This window comes from Ictidomys tridecemlineatus, chromosome 8, assembly GCF_052094955.1.
Source record: "Ictidomys tridecemlineatus isolate mIctTri1 chromosome 8, mIctTri1.hap1, whole genome shotgun sequence".
In the NCBI taxonomy this organism is placed as follows: Eukaryota; Metazoa; Chordata; class Mammalia; order Rodentia; family Sciuridae; genus Ictidomys; species Ictidomys tridecemlineatus.
In genome coordinates this window covers 85,838,618-85,859,310 of record NC_135484.1, presented here as the reverse complement: position 1 = coordinate 85,859,310, position 20,693 = coordinate 85,838,618, and the positions used below count along the sequence as shown (strand labels likewise).

Sequence of the window (20,693 nt, the reverse complement as noted above, 5' to 3'; positions counted from 1 at the left end):
CAGGCTGGCTGGGTGGAAGAAACTTTCTCAAGTTTGACAAGGCTCTGGCCTCAACTTCAGATTGGGTCCAGATTTATTCCAGGAGTCTCAGGTTTGTATTATGGCCATTGGAAAGGGCAAGACCCTGTTCAGGAGCACATCTTAAGCATTTTCTCCTGTTACATCCGTTAATATCACATCATCCAAAGCAGGTCACAAAGCTAGATTCCAAATGAAAGGAAGAACACTTTGACTACTGTGAGGCCCAAACAAATCGCTTAGTTAAACAAAGAAGCAGGGTAGTGGGTTGGGAGTGAGAAAGAGTGAATATTTTTGAACAATAATTTAATCAAACACAGAGGAGAAAAGAGCTGCAGAGGCAGAGAAGTATCCAGGGATGTCGATTGTTTGTGAAAGCATGTTAATATTCTGATTTATATCTCATTATTTATTCCATTAGTCCATACTCTCCCATTACCACTGTTTTCCCTTTTTTAGAATTAGTTTCTTTCCTTAGCATAAAAACATACTTAGATGAAAATACATTAAAATAACTTAATTTAGTGACTACCGGCTGACTCTCCAGGATTCTCAAACCACTTAGGGCTGCTTTCATTGACGAAGAAAGTCAAAGTAAATGCACCTGCTCTTCTGTTAGGGCCACTGAGTCATAGCAGCTCAAGGGAGGACGCTTTAGGGAAGATCCTCAAGAGTGGGAGCTCTGAGCCTGTCTCTGTGCTTCTCACCAACCTAACAGACCAAGGCGACAGGAGTGCTGCTCTTCACCATGTTGACTTTAGGGTCTTGACTATGTATGTCCATAGAAGAGGAACATTAAAGAGGCTTGGAATGTAGTGATAGATGACATTTACTTATTTGTAGAATTTTTAAAGTAATAGAATTAGATGTTACTTTCATGATATTCTGCATTTTTGGTATGTTTCTAATAAGATAACTTCTAAAAAACTTTGGCATGAGATACTGCTCTTAGAAACTAAAACCAATACTCAAGATTTCTTAGAAAATAATTACAGCATAAGAATGAGCCTTTCAAAATATCAATTTTAAGATGTTCCTAGTAATATATTATACATGCCAGTGCAATTCGTAAGTAATGTTTTCTGTGAAATACTAGATGCAAATTTACCTTTTAAATGATCTGCATATAATTTAGAAAAGGTATTGCTTTTTTAACATATAGTACCATGATTTGTCCTTTTCCTGAACTCTACTTTAAAAGCCCCTTTAAGATTTTCATGTATATATAATAATTCATCCTGATGAAAAATATTTCTACATAAAATAATTTCTTAGATTTAACTATATTTACATTTGCCTTTGGGATTCAAAGAAGGTGTAAAGAATAAATTATGGACATTGAAAAATGTCATGGACTTCCATAGTTGCATGTTGGGATGATTATTTTTGAGAGAACATTAAACTATATTTTTTTCATAAAAAGAATATATTAAATGAGAATTCTGCCTTCTTGGACCTGTCAGTAATTTTTCTCTTTTTATTTTTGCTTTTTATTGATATATAATTTATAGGTAATAAAATGTACAGTGTTGAAAATTGTATACAATTGTGTTACTATAACTAAAACCAGAACATCAAAAACTCCATTTCCTGCCCTGAACAAACATACAAATACATTCTCACCCAGAAGGTAACACTTTGTGATTCTCGTTATCATCGATTACTTTTTGCCTCCCCTTGGACTTTATAATTATGGAATTATACAGTAAGAAATCTGGTGTCTGTTTTTTTAGCTCAAAAATATTTTTGACCGTCATTCATATTAGTATATATATCATAAGTACTTTCTATTTTATGAATATATCATAATTCTACTTGATCACTTCTTTATTAATAAGCACTTGTGTTGCCTTATTCTGAATAAGATTACTATGCACGTTCTTATACAAATAATTTGTAGACATGTTTTACTTTCTCTTGGGCAAATATCTTAAGAATCAATTTCTTAATTGGCCATAGGATAGATTGGATAGATTGTTTTTCATTCTTGATTAAATTAATTAATTTGATTTATAAGAACTCTTTATTTTTTCTAGATATAAGTATTATATATGTGCATGCATGTAATATATGTGTATGTATAAAAACACATTCAGGTTTATATGTCATACATTACATGCATCTTGCATAATGCAAATTTTCCCCTAAGTCTGTTTTGATATATTTATAATATTAATAGTGTATTTGGGGGGAAATACAAAAAAATTAATGAAATTCAGCATGTAATTTTTTATTGCTAGTGATGTATCAGTATTTCCTAAGTACTTAGTGTCAGTGTCAAAATTAAAATATTTCTCATGTAAGGAGATCATTTTGAGTTATGTAGCAATAAAATTATGGGTGATCTGAATAGATGAAGATAGTGTCACCAAGGCAATTATGTGGTTTTAGAGAAAATGTCTTACTGTCCTTTGAAATTTATCTCTGAGCAAAAGAAGATAGTTATTGTCTACCTATTGCAGTAATTACATTTTTTCCACATATCTATTTTAGGACTGGAAAATAAGTACACTAGAATTTGGTAAGCCACTGTAGTTGGTCTTTTTATAGTCATTGTTTAATACTTGTGTAAGACAATAACAAAATCTCTGAAATTTGCATATAGACTGTTAGTTTAGATTCAAATCTGTTCCTTTGGTGAGGCTATACTGAGTGCTTAAATGTTGAAGAATTTATTGAGTAGCTTGCATGTATTATTTCTACATGAAACTAATAGATCGTAATGGAGAGAAGTATGTACTTCAATGCTGAATTGTCTTACTTGGAGGATGCTCTATGTTTTAGGAAATGTATTTTAAAAGTGGACCAAATTGAAAAGTGGTTGCAATTGTTTAGGTAAATATGGAAATGCTTTAAGATCATAATGATGGTCAAGTGAAAATATTCCCTACTGAAGTGAAGTGCCATATTTGCTATTTTATGTTACTATTTGGAATAATTTATCAAGCTCTGACCATTAAGAATACTGATTTCTCACATATTGAAACTACTAAGTGTGATCCATTGTTTCCCAAACTGAATACAATTCCTTTTAAAAAGTACATATTCTTACACTCCTATTGTAGAGGTGTACAATAAATATTAGCATTTCAAAGATTCTGAAATGTTATGCAGTTAAAATAAACAAAAAATCCTGCTCAACTTGTTGAACATCCCTAACTTATTAGGCAATGAAACCATTTTCTTTCTGTGTGATAACACTTATAATGCATATGGAAAAATTTCATGACATATTCATTCTAAAAAGCTAATTTTGTGTAACATTTCAACTTTAGCAAAATGCCACCATCATAATAATTATAATTTACTGCATATCTACTAGTTTCGAGGGTATGCTGGTAAGGAAGATTAGACTTCCTAATTGTATGAAAAATTGAGTCTTTTGTAATTTTTTATTGTGAAATATAAAAGTTTCTGAGATTCTTGTGAGATTTTAACTTTTTCTTTCTTTATATGGTTCTGTTTTATTTTCTAGAAAAGGCGTTTACATGCAACGTAGTATAATAGAAATTGACACTTATAACCAAGAAAAAAGTGAAATTATGAACCATGTTTATTATGTCAATAAATGTTATGATAAACCTTAAATAAATTTTCTTATCAGTTTCAATGGTTCCCTGACCAAAATATATCATTACAAGTATTTGTAATAAAAGAGGACTGGGGATATAGCTCAGTTGGTAGAGTGCTTTCCTCACATGCATGAGGCCCTGGGTTCAATACCCAGCACCAAAAAAAAAAAAAGAAAGAAAGAAAGAAAGAAGAAGTCGAATGGCATTTTCTTAGCACTAAATTTTGAAAAAAAAATTAATTAGGAATTTTATATCAAATTGATACAATAGAGAGTGACTATTTTACAGTAAAGGCAGAAACCAACTTCAGTCAACCAATAGCCATTTCTTGTATTAACTGTCATAAAAGTTGTGGGCTAAAAATGCAGTTCAAGAAAAGGTGTTTTGTGAGAGACTGAGGTAATGGGGACCAAGTTGTGAAAACTTCTTGAGGTTTAGCTTCCTCCAAGGAAAGAATTCCTGGTTCCAGTGCAGTGAATGAATGATTTGTTCTTCATCAGCAGCTCCCAAACACCTGTCTCTGAACACATTCTGTTCCCCGTGGAGGGCTAATAATATTAAAATTCCTGAGCCCAAACCCCGTCTCTGAAAGTCTGGGCTGGGACCCAAAGAAGTCTTTCCTATAAAAACCTCTTGACTCTGATGTGTGACCATGTTTGGAAGCAACTCATTGGTGATTTTCCTTGAAAAGTCTTTTTCGTCACTTGTCCTTTTTATACGACATGGCTATTAGAGAGGGTTATAAAATTTGAGATTTTATTCCTTCTTATAGACCTAGAGTGAAAATATTGTACAAGAAAAGGAACCACCCTTTAAGGGAATTATTAGCCAAAAGAAACACACCACACCAGCCAAGTCTCTGGAACACATAACTAGGAAGAAATAGTTTAGGGACTGATAAAAGAAGTGTAGAGCACTGAGTTCAAACATATGCAGAACAGTCTTTCAGAAAGGCAGCAAGAAACCTGCTCTACATAGCTTTTCAAGGGCAGAGTTAGAATAAATATATGCAAGTTACATAGAAGGAGATTTCAGTAAACGTTTTGGAAAGAGCATTTCAGTTGTCAGAAGTATTTAATTATAGGATCACCTTTAGGTTTGCCTATAGTAGAAGCAGCATTCCTGCTACAGAAAGTATTATAAAAATGTGTTTTAGCTAATAAAAATGAAGTCATATGTTAGGGAGTTTGTGATATTTATGGCATTAGTATAAAATTTGTATTTGGTTGTGATATCTATTTTTGTTCTAAAAAATTATTCACCTTGGTAAAAACAAAAGAAGTCAATGGCTGGGATAGAAGGGGTAACAAATTTAAGTTTTAATGTTTTTTAATCCCTAACAGTTTTCTGTATACATGAATCTATAATAAGAAGTGTATCCTAAGTGAATCCTGGTAAATCTCTAGTTGGGAACTCTGGAAGTAATTCTGAAAAGCAAGGTGAACATTAAGTATATATAATAATATAATTAAAATATTTTTATAACCCCTGAGAACACTAAGTCACAAGGTAATGTACATTCATATTAAAAGTACAATAGACTAGAATTTTATTCTACTAAATGAATATTCTTTTTAAGTAACAGTCTGGGTGAAAAAGCACAGTCTTATTTAATTATTAATTCTGAGCAAGCACTTTACCACTGAGCTACATCCTTAGTACCTCGTTATTAATCCTAAAGTCCTGCACTTGATCTTGTATTTGAAGATAATTAATTTTAATTAAAAATTAATTTAAACAACTTGAGGGAAATAAAATGGTAAAGTAGAGTTCTGCTTGTGGAACTAATATAGTGACAACTTACACAAAACAGGGCTTTGCAAATGCTGTCAACTAGTTGTTATTTAACCTGACTACCACATGGAGTTATTATAGCGATCAAATAAGTTAATGCATGTAAAGAGCCTAAAAGGGTTTCTATTATATTACGTGGTCAATAAATGTTAGTATTATTACCACCACTATTATTAATGAACAGACTGACTTGCCTTCAGGTTGTGATCATCATGCTTAGCATGGGGCATGGTGTAGAGCAGGTGTCTGTAAGTGTTTGTTCATTGATTATACTCAGGCTTTTGTAATGATTCATACAGATGTTATAATCACCAGGGCTTCTCAGTGGTGCTTTGTAACACATATTTCATGTCCTGTTTCCAAAGTAGACGTTTCTTGAACTTCTTCCCAGTACTTGGGCTGCTGCTATTAAACAGTCTTTCATGCCCATATAAGGCTCTATGTTTTTAGAAGATGCTGGTGAAGAATTAATGAGAGTTGTTAGCCTGGAAATCTTCCTGGAGTTCTGAACATTTGAATTGAGTTTTGAAAGGATTAAAAATTAAGAGAGAGGGAGAAGGGGCAGACAATTTAAAGTAAGAGAAGTGGGATATGGTAGATATGAAGGTGACAAAGTGAAGTTCTATAACTGTGAAATAGATTTGTCTGATTTAGCAAATGAGCTATGTTAGGAATTAAGGGGAAGAGATTAGTGAATAAGAGGAATGTGTGGATGAAATGCTCTGGAACTAGATAGCTAGATGTGTTTGCTATGGTAGGGAACAGGAAGCCCTTTTGTAGACTGTGTGAATAGGAGGGAGTTTGGGGAAGACACCAAGCATTTCTTTTAAGAGGTAAAGTGGATTTTGAGTTTTGTAAATATAAGTGAAAAAAATGAATTTTCAAGAGGTTTTGTCCAATGCAATACAGCAAACTCAGTGACATTTTGGCCATTAAATTGAGTCTGTGGCCCATGGTGATATCAAGGTTGTGAACAGCAGTTATTCAATCGACTACTATGTGAAATTTAGGAGATATTTAAGTTTGAAAGTAGGAGGATTATTGCATTTAGTCTTTTGATCTGTTTAGGCTTAGGTGTTAGGGAAGTTTTCGGTAGATACAAATTGGAGACCTGACTAATAATAGGAGTTGAAGTCTGAAAATGACAATTCAGGAGCCATAGGGCAGTTGAAGCCACAAGAATGGCAGTCCTATTAGATCTAGGGAGGCGGCAGAGTGTGTTTCTATATTCACCTTTGTCAGAGAAGAATATGAAATCCCCTTTGCCAGATCATCTTCCCAAACATCATAGTATTCATGAGTATTTTTTCTAAATATCTGTTCATACCTTCATCAGTTTAGATGAAGAAGATGAAGAAAAGTATTTACAGTATTTTTTTGTTTTCCTCATTCTGAATACAAAAAAAAAAATCAAAGAAGCAATTATATTCAAACATTAGATTTCTTATTGAAATGTTAAACTGATATGGTTTCATTCTTTTGTTACATTTTAGGTAAAAGAGGCATTATAACCTGTTGACCAGATAAATATTATTGTAATAAAATGAATAGCGCATATTTCTGTCCAAGATGAGAGAAGACAATAAATGTTATGTGGAGAAAAGGCACTCTTATATACATACTGTTGGGAGTCGCGCCGGCTCCAAAGACTAACTTCCCCATCCCCCAAGAAGAGCCGTCCAATGGTGAGCCCTGCTGGCTCACATGATCCTGCCTTCCAATGGTGAGCCCTCCTGGCTCACCTGATCCTTACCTACCAATCACACTAGCCCTGCTGGCTCACCTGATCCTTACCCACCAATCAAAAAGCACCCCATGCCAACTGTCAAACCACCCCTGGCTCTATAAATATGCAGAGCTGTTCCTCAATAAACGAGGATTTTCTCTGACAGCAAGCCTTGATCATTGTTTCACATACAACTACCCTAAAATCATTATTCAAAAAGCTGTGAGTTTGTGACGCAAATAAAAAGCTGAAAATTTGTTAGTTATGAAGTAGCTCTAGAGTTTATCTCTATGAATACCATCATTCCTGCCTCTGCTACTAAATTTTATTTTATTTTATTTTTTGCCCTCAACGTTAGACTGTAGACAAGCATTATCTAGCAACTGTCTCTACTTTGGCGCAATTTTGAAAGGTGGCAAGAAAATGTGAAGTACAGGCTAGTGCTTAGAGTTTGAAATACTCAATTATAATTATGTCGTTCTTGCTAAAATTTTCAATGACAACACCTCTGTTTTGCTTAAAACAAAATAGTTTCAAAATAGTGATGTTGAAATAATAAATTGTGCTTATATGAATAAGTTGTGGTATTTTTACAAATATACTTATAACTTAAGTAGCATTATCAGTTTTTAACTAACAGAATACCAGGAACAATAGATAACACATGACCAGATCACCTGACTGAAAACATGAGATTCATAGCTCTGTGCCCACTGTTAATATTCAGAAAATTTTGCTGATATTATTATTAACTGTTATTTTCCTGCTTTTTTATTTTGTTTTCATATCTAAACAAGGTTACATTTCTCAAAATTCATCTTATTTTGGTTAAGTGCTTTTTTCAAATTAATCAAGACAATTTTTAGTCACATCTCAGTATTAAAATTTCTCTTTAACTCTTTATTATAACTTTATTATAACTCTTTATTGCAGATGAAACAGTCTTTCATATTTCACTCATTCAAGTCAGTGGTCATTTCTTCAGATGAAGAGACCACACTCAGCCTGACTTGAGACATTAATTTAGACAAGAGATTGTTGATAGAGCTGTGAGGAGTCTTGGAACTCTTTACTAATGAAAATGAAAGTACTAAAGGCTAGTTTTATCTTTAAGTTAATCTCTGTTGTCCCAAGATTATTCCTACAACTGTGACATTCTTACTTCTAGACTAGAATTCTTTCTTCAGTGGATATAATTTGGTGGGACTTTGATTTGTGCAACCGGAGCCCATGACGATGTGTTCTGCACAGAAGCACCATCTGTCATGGGTTCCAGAAGAACAAAACAGACTGAATCAGCTGATATAGAACATGTTTCCTCCCTTGCTAGAGAAAATTTGATGTCCTTTTAGTTTTTCTGATATTCTTCCTAATTACTACAGACTGTCATTTCCAAGTGAGTTTTCTTTTCTTTTTTATTTGAATACCTTAAAATCTAAAATAGTTAAGCCTTCTCAGTAAGCTTTAGATGTGCTTACCTAAATAGTTCAAATAGACATGGGTGAGTGAAAAAGATTGTTAGAGTTAGAAGCCTGGTACATTTGCCCCACTCAGGCCTGCCCAGGGACCTACTGCAGAAAAGCTGGAGAAATAAGTTGTATTTTTGTTTGTTTGTTTGTTGGGTTTATTTTGTTTTTATTTACATACAATCAGGAAAAGAAGAGGAAGCTTTCAACTTTTTCCTTCCAAGACATGGTAACCCTACTCATTAGTGTCAACATAGCCATCAGTGGGTGAGAGTTGGGAGGAGAGAGCCCCTCAAACTTTCTATTCCCCTGCCTCCAGCATAGGTAGGGTGGAAAAGAAGCTTTGAGCTGGAGATTTTCTTTATTATCTAGGAACTGAGGTAAAAATATGAGAAGAGGTACAAAAGTGATTTTCATTCTCCATAGCTTTTCCAAAACAAACTTTATCTAGGCTACCATACAAGAATCATTTTTGGAGAAAATGGAGATGGGAGTTATGGTCCAAATGAAAGATGACATTTAGGGAAATAATCTCTTACCTGTTTATTTCCTGCCTGTCTGTTGGGCATTCTTATTCCCCCTAATTTCTTTCCTCTCTTCCCCTACCACCTCTCACTTACATTTCCCTTCCCCTCCTTTCTCTCCTCTACACTCAACTTCTTCCTTTTCCTTTTCAATTGTGCCCCGAGTATCTTCCTTTCATCATGCCTTCTTTTCTCGATTCAGCTTTCCATATTTCCAACTGTCTCTATTTTCTATCCCCAATTTTGTATCACTTTTTCTCATGAACCCATGAGATGGAGCTTCACTTGAGCCCCATCTCTGTGTATTCCTGGAAATTCAAAACATGACTTCAGGCCTCATCTTATTTGATCTCTCTCTCTTGCATTGACTATTGTTTCCTGTCCTGGAAATTTCTTACATATTACTAGATAGTCAGATAGTGTTATTTTTTCCCCTTGTGGAATGGAAAGAGGTTCTTCCTTGAAAGTTTAGCAGTGGGAAATTTTTTGGTACTCTAGTTTTTTCTAAAGTTGTCTTTTGCAGGCAACAAGTGGCTTCTGGAGAATTCATGCAAGTTACTAATTAGAAACAGGTAAATGAGAAGACATATATGTAGGAGGTGATATCAGATATAAATCCATCAGTAAGTGATATTTCTAGAATTAGTGAATGGAGAAAGAAATGATATTGTTACCATAAAACAGTAGCTTAGATAAAAAGAGGTTAATTGTTGAAAAAAATCTTGGAAATGATATTAGGATCTTATAGAATCAAACCTCCTAGAATTCTAGACCAAATGGGTGTTGAACAAGTTTAGTAATCTGGAAGACCAGAGACTTGACTTCTTACCTGTTATTTTCTTTTCTTAACAGTCTTTGGAAGGTTTGGTTTTTTTTGGAATTTAAAATTTCCCATTAATCTCAGTGATACTCTGTAATTATCCTGGTCATGTTAGAATCCTCATCCTTTTTGTTTGGTTTTGTGAATACTGTTCTGGCCTCTTCAGGGGAAGGTCCACAATCCTTACACTCATTGTGAAGAACTGCCAGCAGATTTCCCTTTCCTTATAGTTAAGAATGTATTTTGCCTGTCTTCCATGCCTTTTTTAAAAATAAAAATTACTCTGTTGTAGCTTCTGAGGGTTCCCTGAATGCACACTGGAGGTATAACAGGCTGTGATGATTTGTGATTAGTACATCTGGCTTTTTCAAATACCAACATTCACTTTCCCCTTCTGGTGTAGAATTTTCGCTGCTCCATCCTCATCCTATGGGTAATAATCATCATACACACTTGTTCACTGTGGAGTTGACATGAATATGCATTTTTATGTAAAATGGGTTTTAAAGATAATTTTTTTAGCTTTTCCTCTTTTAGAATTTGTAAATGGAAATGAGATCACTTTTGAAGTCTTCCTTCAAAAAATGTATTTGAAGAGAGATTTATCAATTGCACTGTCTTACAAATGAATCTTGGATGTTTTTAGCTTTCTTGATTATTTTCTTGTATAAACCCTTTGTCTCTATACCAGATACATCAACTTGAATTTCACATTCTATAGTGTTCCAGTGTCCCCGACGGTCTTAAGGTCACATTGCATTTCTAGTTTAGCCAACTCCATATCCTACTATCACTATTGCCCTGCTATTGTATGTGAAGAATATGGACTTTTTTTTTTCCTTCAACAAAGAACAACCAGATTATATAACAAATTTTAAGAAGAACATGGTCTTATGATACTAGAATGATGTTGAAAGACTACTAAGCTATGTGAGTTTATTCACAGACTGTCGATAATGTATCTGTATCATGCAGCCAGTGGTACTGAAGCATATCTGAAGATACAGAACTTTCTTTCACTCTTAAAGACATGGAATGGTGGAAAGGATATTAACTTTAATGCTAAGCTGACCTTCATTCAAATCATAGCTTTTTAAGTATCAACATTGACCATTTATGATTTGGAAAATAATTTCACCTCTTAGACTTATAGTTTCTTTTTCTTTCAGATGGGATAATCATGTCTTACAGGGTGGTATGAAGATTAAACAAGACATATTGAGTACATTTTGGCATATGATATACATTAAATTAAAAGTTCCTACCCTGTTTAGAAAAATCAGAAGAAAAAGGGATTCTGTCTTTACTATTATTTCCTTATGTACACTTACTTTAAAATGTTATCTGATAAAATATTAGTGCCTCAGATGTTAAATAGTTTTTTTACTGGTTTGAAGCAGTAATTTTACATTGAAGTTATATGCTTAAAAATGCCCTTTTATGTTTAGAATGAGAATAAACATTATTCAAACCACATGAAAATAAATTTAGTGAAGTTATTCAAACTACAAAACTCCTTGCCTATAAATTAATTTTATTTTGTTGAAACATGCTTTAATTTGAAAAAAAAAGTGTGTTCTAAATTACTGTTTTACCATCTTAAATTAGTTACTGAAGCTTGAAATCAATAACTTTTATATTTTTATCTTATTTTCTCAACAAACATGTTGTGAGTAACTTGTCTGTGAGGCCCTATTCTCATCTCCTTATATATACATATATAGGAAAAGAATCAGACAAAGATCCCTGCTCTTGAGAAGCTTCTATTTCAAGCCATAGGAGATAGAATTATGTAAATAATAGAGCAACAATACTTGGAAATGTGTGTGTGTGGTGATAGGAAGTGGAATATAGTTTTTAGTCATATAATTAATGTAGGAATCATTAAAAAATGACATTCAAGCACACATTTGAAAAAGGTAAGAGATTTAGTTCTACCAGTTTCAGGGACAGGTATTCCAGACAGGGGTCAAAAACCCTGAGGCACAAAGGATGGGTGAGCTCCAAGAGTAATGGGAAGCCAGATGATATATGGCATTTCATTGTGAATAAATTGGGGAACCATTACAGAATCTTGAGAAGAAGTGTCAGGATCTAACTTACATTTCAGAAAAGTCAGTCTGGGCACTGTGTTGAGAATGAAGTTTCAACACAATTGGGTAAATGCTAGCCAACCGGTAAAAAGTTTATCATGAGAATTCAAGCAAAAGATTTTACTGGTTAGGCCAGGATGGTAATAATAGAGAAGATGAGATTCTGCACATATTTGGAAAATATAGTCAATTTGGTAAATTAGATGCCGAATGTAAGAGAGAAATATGTAAGAGAGAAATAGGAGTCAAGTTTAAAGTTTAGGACTAAACAGTTCAAGAAATACGTTGCAATCAAACAAGATAGAGATGGCTGTTGGAGGATCAGTGTTGGAGGAATAATATGAAGAGTTGCATTTGCAAATGTTGATTTTGAGAGATTTATTAGATCCAGGTGAAAATATTGAGGAAGCAGTTGGATATATGACCCTGGAGTTTAAGGAGACAAATAAGTTTCCAGACAGGAAATTTGCATATGTTTTGGATTCTTTGTGCTTAGTGTTGAAGAATGACTTGAAGTACTGAATTAAAGTTAGAAGGAAGAGTGACAAAGTTTCATATTCTCTGAAGTCTCTTGTTGTTTTCTCCTGTTTCTGTGTCATTTTAATTAGTGACCAGCAAATTATAAAATTCTATATTTGAAAAAATGTTTCATTTTCTCAATATTATGTTATTTTAACTGTCTCTCAGTTTTCATAGGACACATGTAGGCTAGTACTGTAATACTTGGGAAATGGGCACAAATGTATTTATTTGCCAGCCCTGCTTGACTCTGTTGATGATAGGAAAATTTAAAAAAAAAAAAGCATAAGATTGAAAATAGAAATGTAAACAGCCAAAGTCTACTCTTTGGCAGCTTAGTTCACAGTAAGTAGTTTCCTGACATTAGTTGTGGAATATTAAACAATTTAAAGTTCAAATAGTGTTTTTTGCTTTTTTGTTTTTTTGTGGAAGCAGAGTAGGGGGTAGTGATTACAGTCACCAAAATGGAAAGTCAAATGAGAGAAAGTAATTATGTAAATTGTGTTTCTTGAAGGCTTTTAGAATTTTTAATTCATATACTCTAAGTATCTGGAAGCACATTTAGTTCCTGTTTGGAGAGATGAAAGCCTTGCCATAGCCTCATCTGTAGGCTTGTGGCAATGTGAGTTTCTCCCGGGTGTATGTGCACGGAAGAGTAGAAAGGGCTGAGTGGGCAGTTGGCAGCCATACATCGCATTGATTGCAGTCATTCATAAAACCCAGCAGGGTGAGGGCGGAGTCAGGAGGAGCATTCCCCTGAGGTGGTTGCAGAATGTCTTATTTGCATAAATCTTCAGTGAGGCTTGAATGATGAGGAGATGCTCACATATTAGGAGACATTAAGAGTCCATGTCTGATAAATCCCGGTATAATTAATGACATCTCAAAGAATAAGGGGTCAGACCCTTTGAACTCTTAGTCCCTCCATCCTCGGTAATTCCAGGAAGTCAGCAGTATTGCTGCATTTGTGGTCTCCTAATGTCTGGCTGAAGGAATGAATCATGTATAGCAACAGACTCTTAATAGCTGCAACATTCTGACATATCATTGTCTTGTTTCTTGAAGTATGAGGGGGTCTATATTTAATATACTTTGTCTAATACATGGGAGATAATGGAAATTGCTGGAGCTAAACAATTTCCATATATTAGAACTGTCAAAAGTATGAAGATTTTATGCCTCCAAACTGACACAATTCAATTATAATTTTAAAGAAATGTAAGTCCACCCAGGCTAACAAAAATCTCATATTTTATAGTTTTGTTGTGTCTTGTTTGGGGCATAGTATAGTTTTTTCTTTCTTGTACCAAGGAGAAATTTCAGCTCAAAGGAATTCAGGTTTGAAAATATAAGAATATATATTATCATAGTTTAACCACTTCCCCACAATTTTGTTGAAAAATTAGAAATTTGAAACAAAGAGTTACCTTCCTCAAGACTCAAATTAATAGCTACTACATTACCCTAGGGTATGTGTTCTATGATCAGCAAATATGCTAATATAGAAAATGTGATCATCTCCTATTTTTTAAAATGTACATTTAATTAACTCCAAATATGTTGTTTTTGAAGAGTAACATGTATTTTTATTATTCAATAAAACCTTAAAGTTCAGCAATTCAAATCAAGTTTTTGTCAGAAAGATTCTATAGTGTGTATGACAGAAATATGTTGGCTATTGTCATTTTAAATCCCAAATCACTGTTGTACTTAGATTAGATTTTTTTTTAATGGCCTTTTAGTTAGCAGGGAGGAAAAGTTTGGCTTTAAAACCTACCCCTACTATTGGGTAAATCTTTGCCTTATTTAGAAAGTAGTTACTTCCAAGCATATTTAAGAAAAATTCCTAGTGGTAGATTTTGTTTTTCTTAGATCTTTGTGTAAATATCTGGAACATGAAGGGAGGAAAAAAAGGAACCAAACATTTTTTATTATATAATTCAAATTTTTTTCTGAGTTGGTGATACGTAAGATTTTTACAAATCAGTTCCTGTAGGTTAACCAGCCTGATATTCTATTTTTAGTTGAATAAGAATTGTTAAAAGATTTTCCAGTACTTCAAAATTTAACTTACTGGACATTGTACCTTGTGTAAGTTAGATTAAAATTTCAGGGCTTTCTTTTCCCTAACAACTGCCTCCCTAAATGTTCTTTTCATGCTGATGTGTGATTGGCCTTCTCCCATGAAACTGGAATAGTCACATAGGGCTTTGTGGTTCTCAGGGATTTCACTCCTCTCTCCTGACCAATCCATTGAGAGTTTAGCATTTGCTCTTGAGAAATGCCACATTTCTTTACTGTTATCTCAGGAGGAAGGTGTGCAGAGGTTTGAAATGGCACCATTTTCTTTTCTTGTCATGTTATATATTGATTTTTCTAAGTCTCACTTGACCTTGTTTGGAATGAGCAATGTGTGTGTGCACGTTTCTGTGCGTTGTGTCCACGTTTCCCTGTATGATTTCTTTCAGAAGTGGAGAACTTTGCCACGCAGCTTTTAGTACTGGGAAACAGTTTATCCACTCCTGCCTCACCAGTGATACACTTCTGGAATAACATGACTGGTCCTAAATATGAGCACTGCAGTCAAATCGCCCCCGCAAAAGTTAAATCAGACTCATGCTTGGGGGTTCTGAATCCTAAGGGACATTTCTATTTAGCAAAATCTAAGATGTAGGGTTTCAGTTTTATTACCAAGACTTCCCTCCTCAAGGCTGTGTTTGTTTTAAATCATATGAGGAGAAACAATATTTGGCTGGGATGTAGCTCACTGGTAGAATGATTGCCTAGCATGCCAGAGGCCCTAGGTTCAAACCCCAGCACTGGGAGGGGAAAAACGAAAGGATTAGGAGAAGGATATCTGAGTCATCCAAGTACAGTATAGCCTCAGATTGAAATGTTTTCTGATTTTGGCCAATTAATCTCTTTCATGCTCCATAAATTCACATATGTGAGTAAAAAGACTTGGGATGTAGTTCATTGGTAAGCACTTGTCTGATATTCATGAGGACCTGGGTTCAATCCCTAGCATTGCAACAAAGCAGAACATGAGAATAAAAATATCAACTCCTTCTCCACTTTGGGACTTTGTTATATTGTTTACCCTCTGCATTAACTTATTTTAACATGAAGAATTTAATGCACAAAGACTTTTTATTGTCATAATGTGGAGATACTCTCTCTTACTACACACAAGTGCAGGTGCACTATTTGTATGAACATGTCTTGCCATCTCCTACTTGTAATTAGTGTGAAGGGAATTTTGACTGTGGAGAATATCTTAAAGTCTTTTAGGTCTCTTTTTGTATAAACAGAAAGACCTATGTGGAGACTAATGGAATGAAACAAGAGTCCATATTTTTTTTTTTTTTTTTTTTAGTAAAACTGCCAAAGCCATTGAAAATCCTGCTCGATTTTTAACATATCAACACAACAGCTGTTCCTATTTTTAAGCTTTCAGATGTCTTCATATGGTGAAGCCAAAGCTTTCAATAGCTTTTCTGCTATGGGGAAAGCTGCTGACAATCATTTTATTGATGCTAAAATGAAAACCAAGTACAGAGGCCAGCACAGATTTTATTTGAGTATAACTGAACTCTTAGAAGCATGAGTCAAAGATTTTTTAATTCTAGAGGCCTTTCCAGTACCCCATGGTTAATATTGAAGGAGCTTGCAAAGACTTTTCTATAGATTGTGTTTTCAGTACCCTGTTTAATTTCCAGATGTGTTCTACCCTTTTTATAATTAATAGTGCGTTATGCTGTCTATCATGCGCCCCAGGTGTGTTGTCAGGGATATGGCGAAGCCTGCTGCCTGCAAAACACCAAGAAATGCTGAAAACCAGCCCCAACAACCTCCACCGTAAGTATAGCATTGGTTTTATTGAATGAAAATGTCCTCTCTTACACAGATCACTGGTTACAGATTTATTAATTCACATTGCATGTGGGAGTAGATATTCTGGCTTCTCTGGTATAATAAAAAGGCTACTATTGAATTAGATGAAGTTATCTGGAAACATGAGCTCTGGATTAAGTATCTTTAATAACTGACATTTCTAATAATATTACAGGGATGAAACTAGTTAGAGGAAAGGAAATGTGTTTTAGGGCTATAGAATAGCAGCAATTCTGTTTTTTGTTTTGGTTTGGTTTGGCTTTTTTGCCAAAGTTTAGATAGGGTGCTGAATGGGGGCCAGAGTGTGTAGGTAAGGAAAATTCATAACTAGCTCATTATCCAACCTTCACGCTATATTACTTAAAGGTAATGGGACATTCTAAATGAGTGGATTCTCCATCTAGTTTCATTTTTATTAATGCATTCTTAGCTGTAGGTATGAATGATTGACTATTAATTAATCAACAAAAGGGAAAATTAGAAATAGGAAATAAAATATGCAAGCTCTGAATTTCAAATGTGAATTTTGATGAGATAAATGTAAATAATTTTAAAATTCTTTATACTAGTGTGATCTATTTAATCCTTTGAATAGTGTTGTGCTCCCAGTTTTAAAAAGTTAAAATTTCCTTCAGGTGTCTCTGAAGCAGCAGTAAGGTTAGTGTAATCATTGTAGTCAAGTAGTTATTCCTGGGGCGAGCCTTCTTCCAAGCTTTGTGGAAGGGACTTTGAAGAAATGTGTCTTCAGATTAACTTTCTATAGATTCCTTTAGTTTATACCATAATTCTCTAAAGGAAAAACCAAAATGAAGTGATAAAGTAGTAAAAAGGCTATGAAGAAAGTAAAATTGTAACTATTTTGCCATAACATTTTATAAGTAAAAGAGAAAATTAATTTAATTTTATATGGAAGATATTTCTATCCAGAGGATTGCATATATCATGCTACTCTGCACAGTTTTACAGCTATTTACATTGTATCTCATCAAGAACCACATTCAGAACTCTATTTATTTGATTTCTTCTCTACTCCCTGCTTTCCTTGGTGTTTAGTCATAGAAATGCTTATGTTTTGTTTATTTCAAACAGTACTAATTAATTTTAGAATATTTATGATTTAGGATATAAAATTGTGTTTTTTATTTTATACTATTCCAATATATTGGTGCATATTATCTTTACAGAATGGTGGATTTCGTTGTGTCATATTCACATATACATAAAACATTATTTGATCAGTTTCACTCCCTATTACCTCTCCTACTCTCTTCCTCAATCTCCCTGATCGTTTCCCTTCCTTAATGGTTTCCTTTCTTGGCATTCCGTGTTTTACATGTTATCTTCCATCTAGCTTCTACATGTGAAAGGAAACATACAGAGTACTTTTACCTCTTGAGTCTGACTTATTTTGCTCAAAATTGTGGTCCCTAATTTCATCTATTTTCCTGTAAATGATATAATTTCATTTTTCATTATGGCTGATTAAAACCCATACACACACACACACACACACACACACACACACACACACCATATTTTCTTTATCCATTTATCTATTAATGGGCACCTTGGCTGAATCCATAATTTGGCTATTATGAATTATACTGCATGTATCTATAAAGTATGCTGACTTATATTCTTTTGGATAAATACCAAGGAGTGGTATAACTGGATCACGTGATGGTTCTATTTTTAGCTTTTTGAGGCACTTTCATACTGATTTCCATAGTAACTTTACCCATTTACATTTCCACTAACAGTGTATTAGAGTTCCTTTTTCCATACATCCTTAACAAAATTTATTGCTATTTGAAGTCTTGATGATTGCCATTCTAACTGCAGTGAAAAGAAATCTCAGGTAGTTTTTTAAAAATTCTTTTTGGATATACATTACAGTAGAGTGTATTTTGACATACATAACTTTATTCTAATTAGAATTCCATTACTTGAGGTTATAGATGATGTAGAATTTCACTGGTCATGTATTCATGTATGAACATGGGAAATTTATGTCTGATTCATTCTACTCTTACCTATTCCCATCCCTCCTCACTTCATTCTCCTTTGTCTAATCCACTGGACTTCTGTTTTCCGCCCCTCTCCCTGATTTAGCATCCACATATCAGAGAGAACATTTGACCATTTTTGGCAGGGAGATTGGCTTATTTCACTTAGCATGATAGTCTCCAGATCTATCCATTTTGCTGGCAAAATCATAAGTCTTTCTTTTTTATGGCTGTAATCTCAGGTAGTATTGATTTACATTTTCCTGATGGCTAATAATGTTGAACATTTTTCATATATTTGTTGGCCATTGGTACTTCTATTTTTAAGATATGTCTGTTCAGTTCATTTCTGAATTTACTGATTTTTTTTGTTTGTTTTGTGTGTTTCTTTTTAGTATTGTGTCTTTCTGAGTTCTTGTTGAGTCTTTATGAGTTCTTTATGTATTCTGGGTAGTAGACCTCAGGCAGAGGAACAGCTGGCCAAGATTTTCTCTCATTCTGTATCTTGTCCATTCACTCCGTTGATTATTTCTTTTGCTGTGCAGAAACTTTTTAATTTGATGCAATTTCACTTATTGATTCTTGCTTGTTTCCTGAGCTCTAGGGATTCTATCCTCCTGGATGTCTTTGTGCCTACATGCTGAAGTATTTTTCTTATTTTTTAAACAGTTGCATAGTTTCTGGTCTTATGTTTAGGTTTTTGATCCATTCTGAGTCACTCTAATACTAAGACCAGCTAAGGACACTATGAAGGAAGGGAAACTATAGACCAATTTAGTTGATGACTCTAAATGCAAAAATACTCAATAAAGTGTTAACAAATCAAATTCAAGAGCACATTATGAAAACCATAAACCATGATCAAATTGGTTTCATCACAGGGATACAAGAATGGTTCAATATCTGCAAATCAATAAATGTAATACAGCACATAAATAGAACCAAGGACAAAACCACATGATTATCTCAATAGATGCAGAAAAAATCCTTCAACAAAATCCAACACTGCTTCATGATGAAAACCCTAAAGAAACTAAGGACAGACATAACTTATCTAAACATCATAAAGGCTATGTATAACAAAATTAGCATCTTGCTGAATGGGAAAGAACTGAAAGCAATTTCTCTTAACATCAAGAACAAGTCAAAGATGTTCACTCTTACCACTCCAATTTGTTATATTGAAATTTTATGTAATTGAAATTCAATGTCATTGAAATTTTAGCCAGAACAATTAGGCAAGAGAAAGAAACAAAAGGGGTATAAATGGGAAAAGAAGAAGCTAAAGTATTCCTATTTGCAGATGGTATGATCCTATACTTACAAGATCTTAAAACTCCCACTGGAAGACTTCTAGTGCTAATAGAAAAATTCAGTAAAGTAGCTAATCAAAAAATTTAGTTGTAGCACAAAATCAACATATAAAACTCAATAGCTTATCTATATATCAATAATGAAAATGCTAAGAAAGAATTCAGGAAAATAATTCTGTTCACAACAGCTTAAAAAAACCCCTAGGAATAAACCTAATAAAGGAGGCAAAAGACCTCTACAATGAAAATCATAGAACACTGAAGAAAGAGATTAAAGATGCTACAAGATTAAAAGACCTTCCATGTTTATGGATAGGCAGAATTTATGTTGTTAAAATAACCCTATTACTAAAAGAGATCCAGAGATTCAATGCAATCCCCATTAAAATACCAGTGATAATCTTCATAGAAATAGTGGGGGGAAACAATCCTAAAATTCATATGGCAGAACAAAAGATCCAGAAGAGTCAGACCCATTCAAGGAGGCATCATAATACCCAGTTTCAAATTATTCTGTAGATCCCTATAACAAAAACAACATGATACTGGCATAAAAACAGACATGTAGACCAATGGATCAGTATAGAAGAAACAGAGAATATCCCACACAGCTACAGTCATCTGACAAAAGCGACTAAAAATAACATCAAAAAAATCCATTGGAGAAAAGGTAGCCTCATTAACAAATGGTGCTGGGTAAAGTGGATATTTGTAAGTAAAAGAATGAAATGAGATCCCTGTCTCTCATCCTATACAAAATGATATGATATTTTAAAATAAATTTCCAGAGGCTAAATAGATATTATAGATTTTTTTATCTCAATAATATATTCGCATATCATCTTCATTGAATCAGCATTTTCCAAGGAATAAGAATAATTTTGATTTAACCATAGTAAAATTATTTATAATTATTTCAATAAAATTAAAAACTTGGAAGAAGTACTG

General features: G+C 33.7%; 1 protein-coding gene across 49 annotated transcripts in view; it reads left to right on the top strand.

Annotated features, from left to right (window-relative positions):
• The window catches only part of Rims1 (regulating synaptic membrane exocytosis 1), a 443,971-nt gene that overhangs the window by 56,997 nt on the left and 366,281 nt on the right, over positions 1–20,693 (top strand). For 44 of the 49 annotated variants that reach the window (XM_078019737.1, XM_078019731.1, XM_078019729.1 and 41 more), the window contains exon 2: positions 16,310–16,390. The exons of 4 other annotated variants lie outside the window; for them this stretch is intronic. In XM_078019737.1, the coding sequence (XP_077875863.1) occupies positions 16,310–16,390 (81 nt within the window). Of the gene's footprint in view, positions 1–16,280; positions 16,391–20,693 lie in introns of all 49 variants that reach the window. One more of the 49 variants, XM_078019739.1, reaches the window with a different exon arrangement.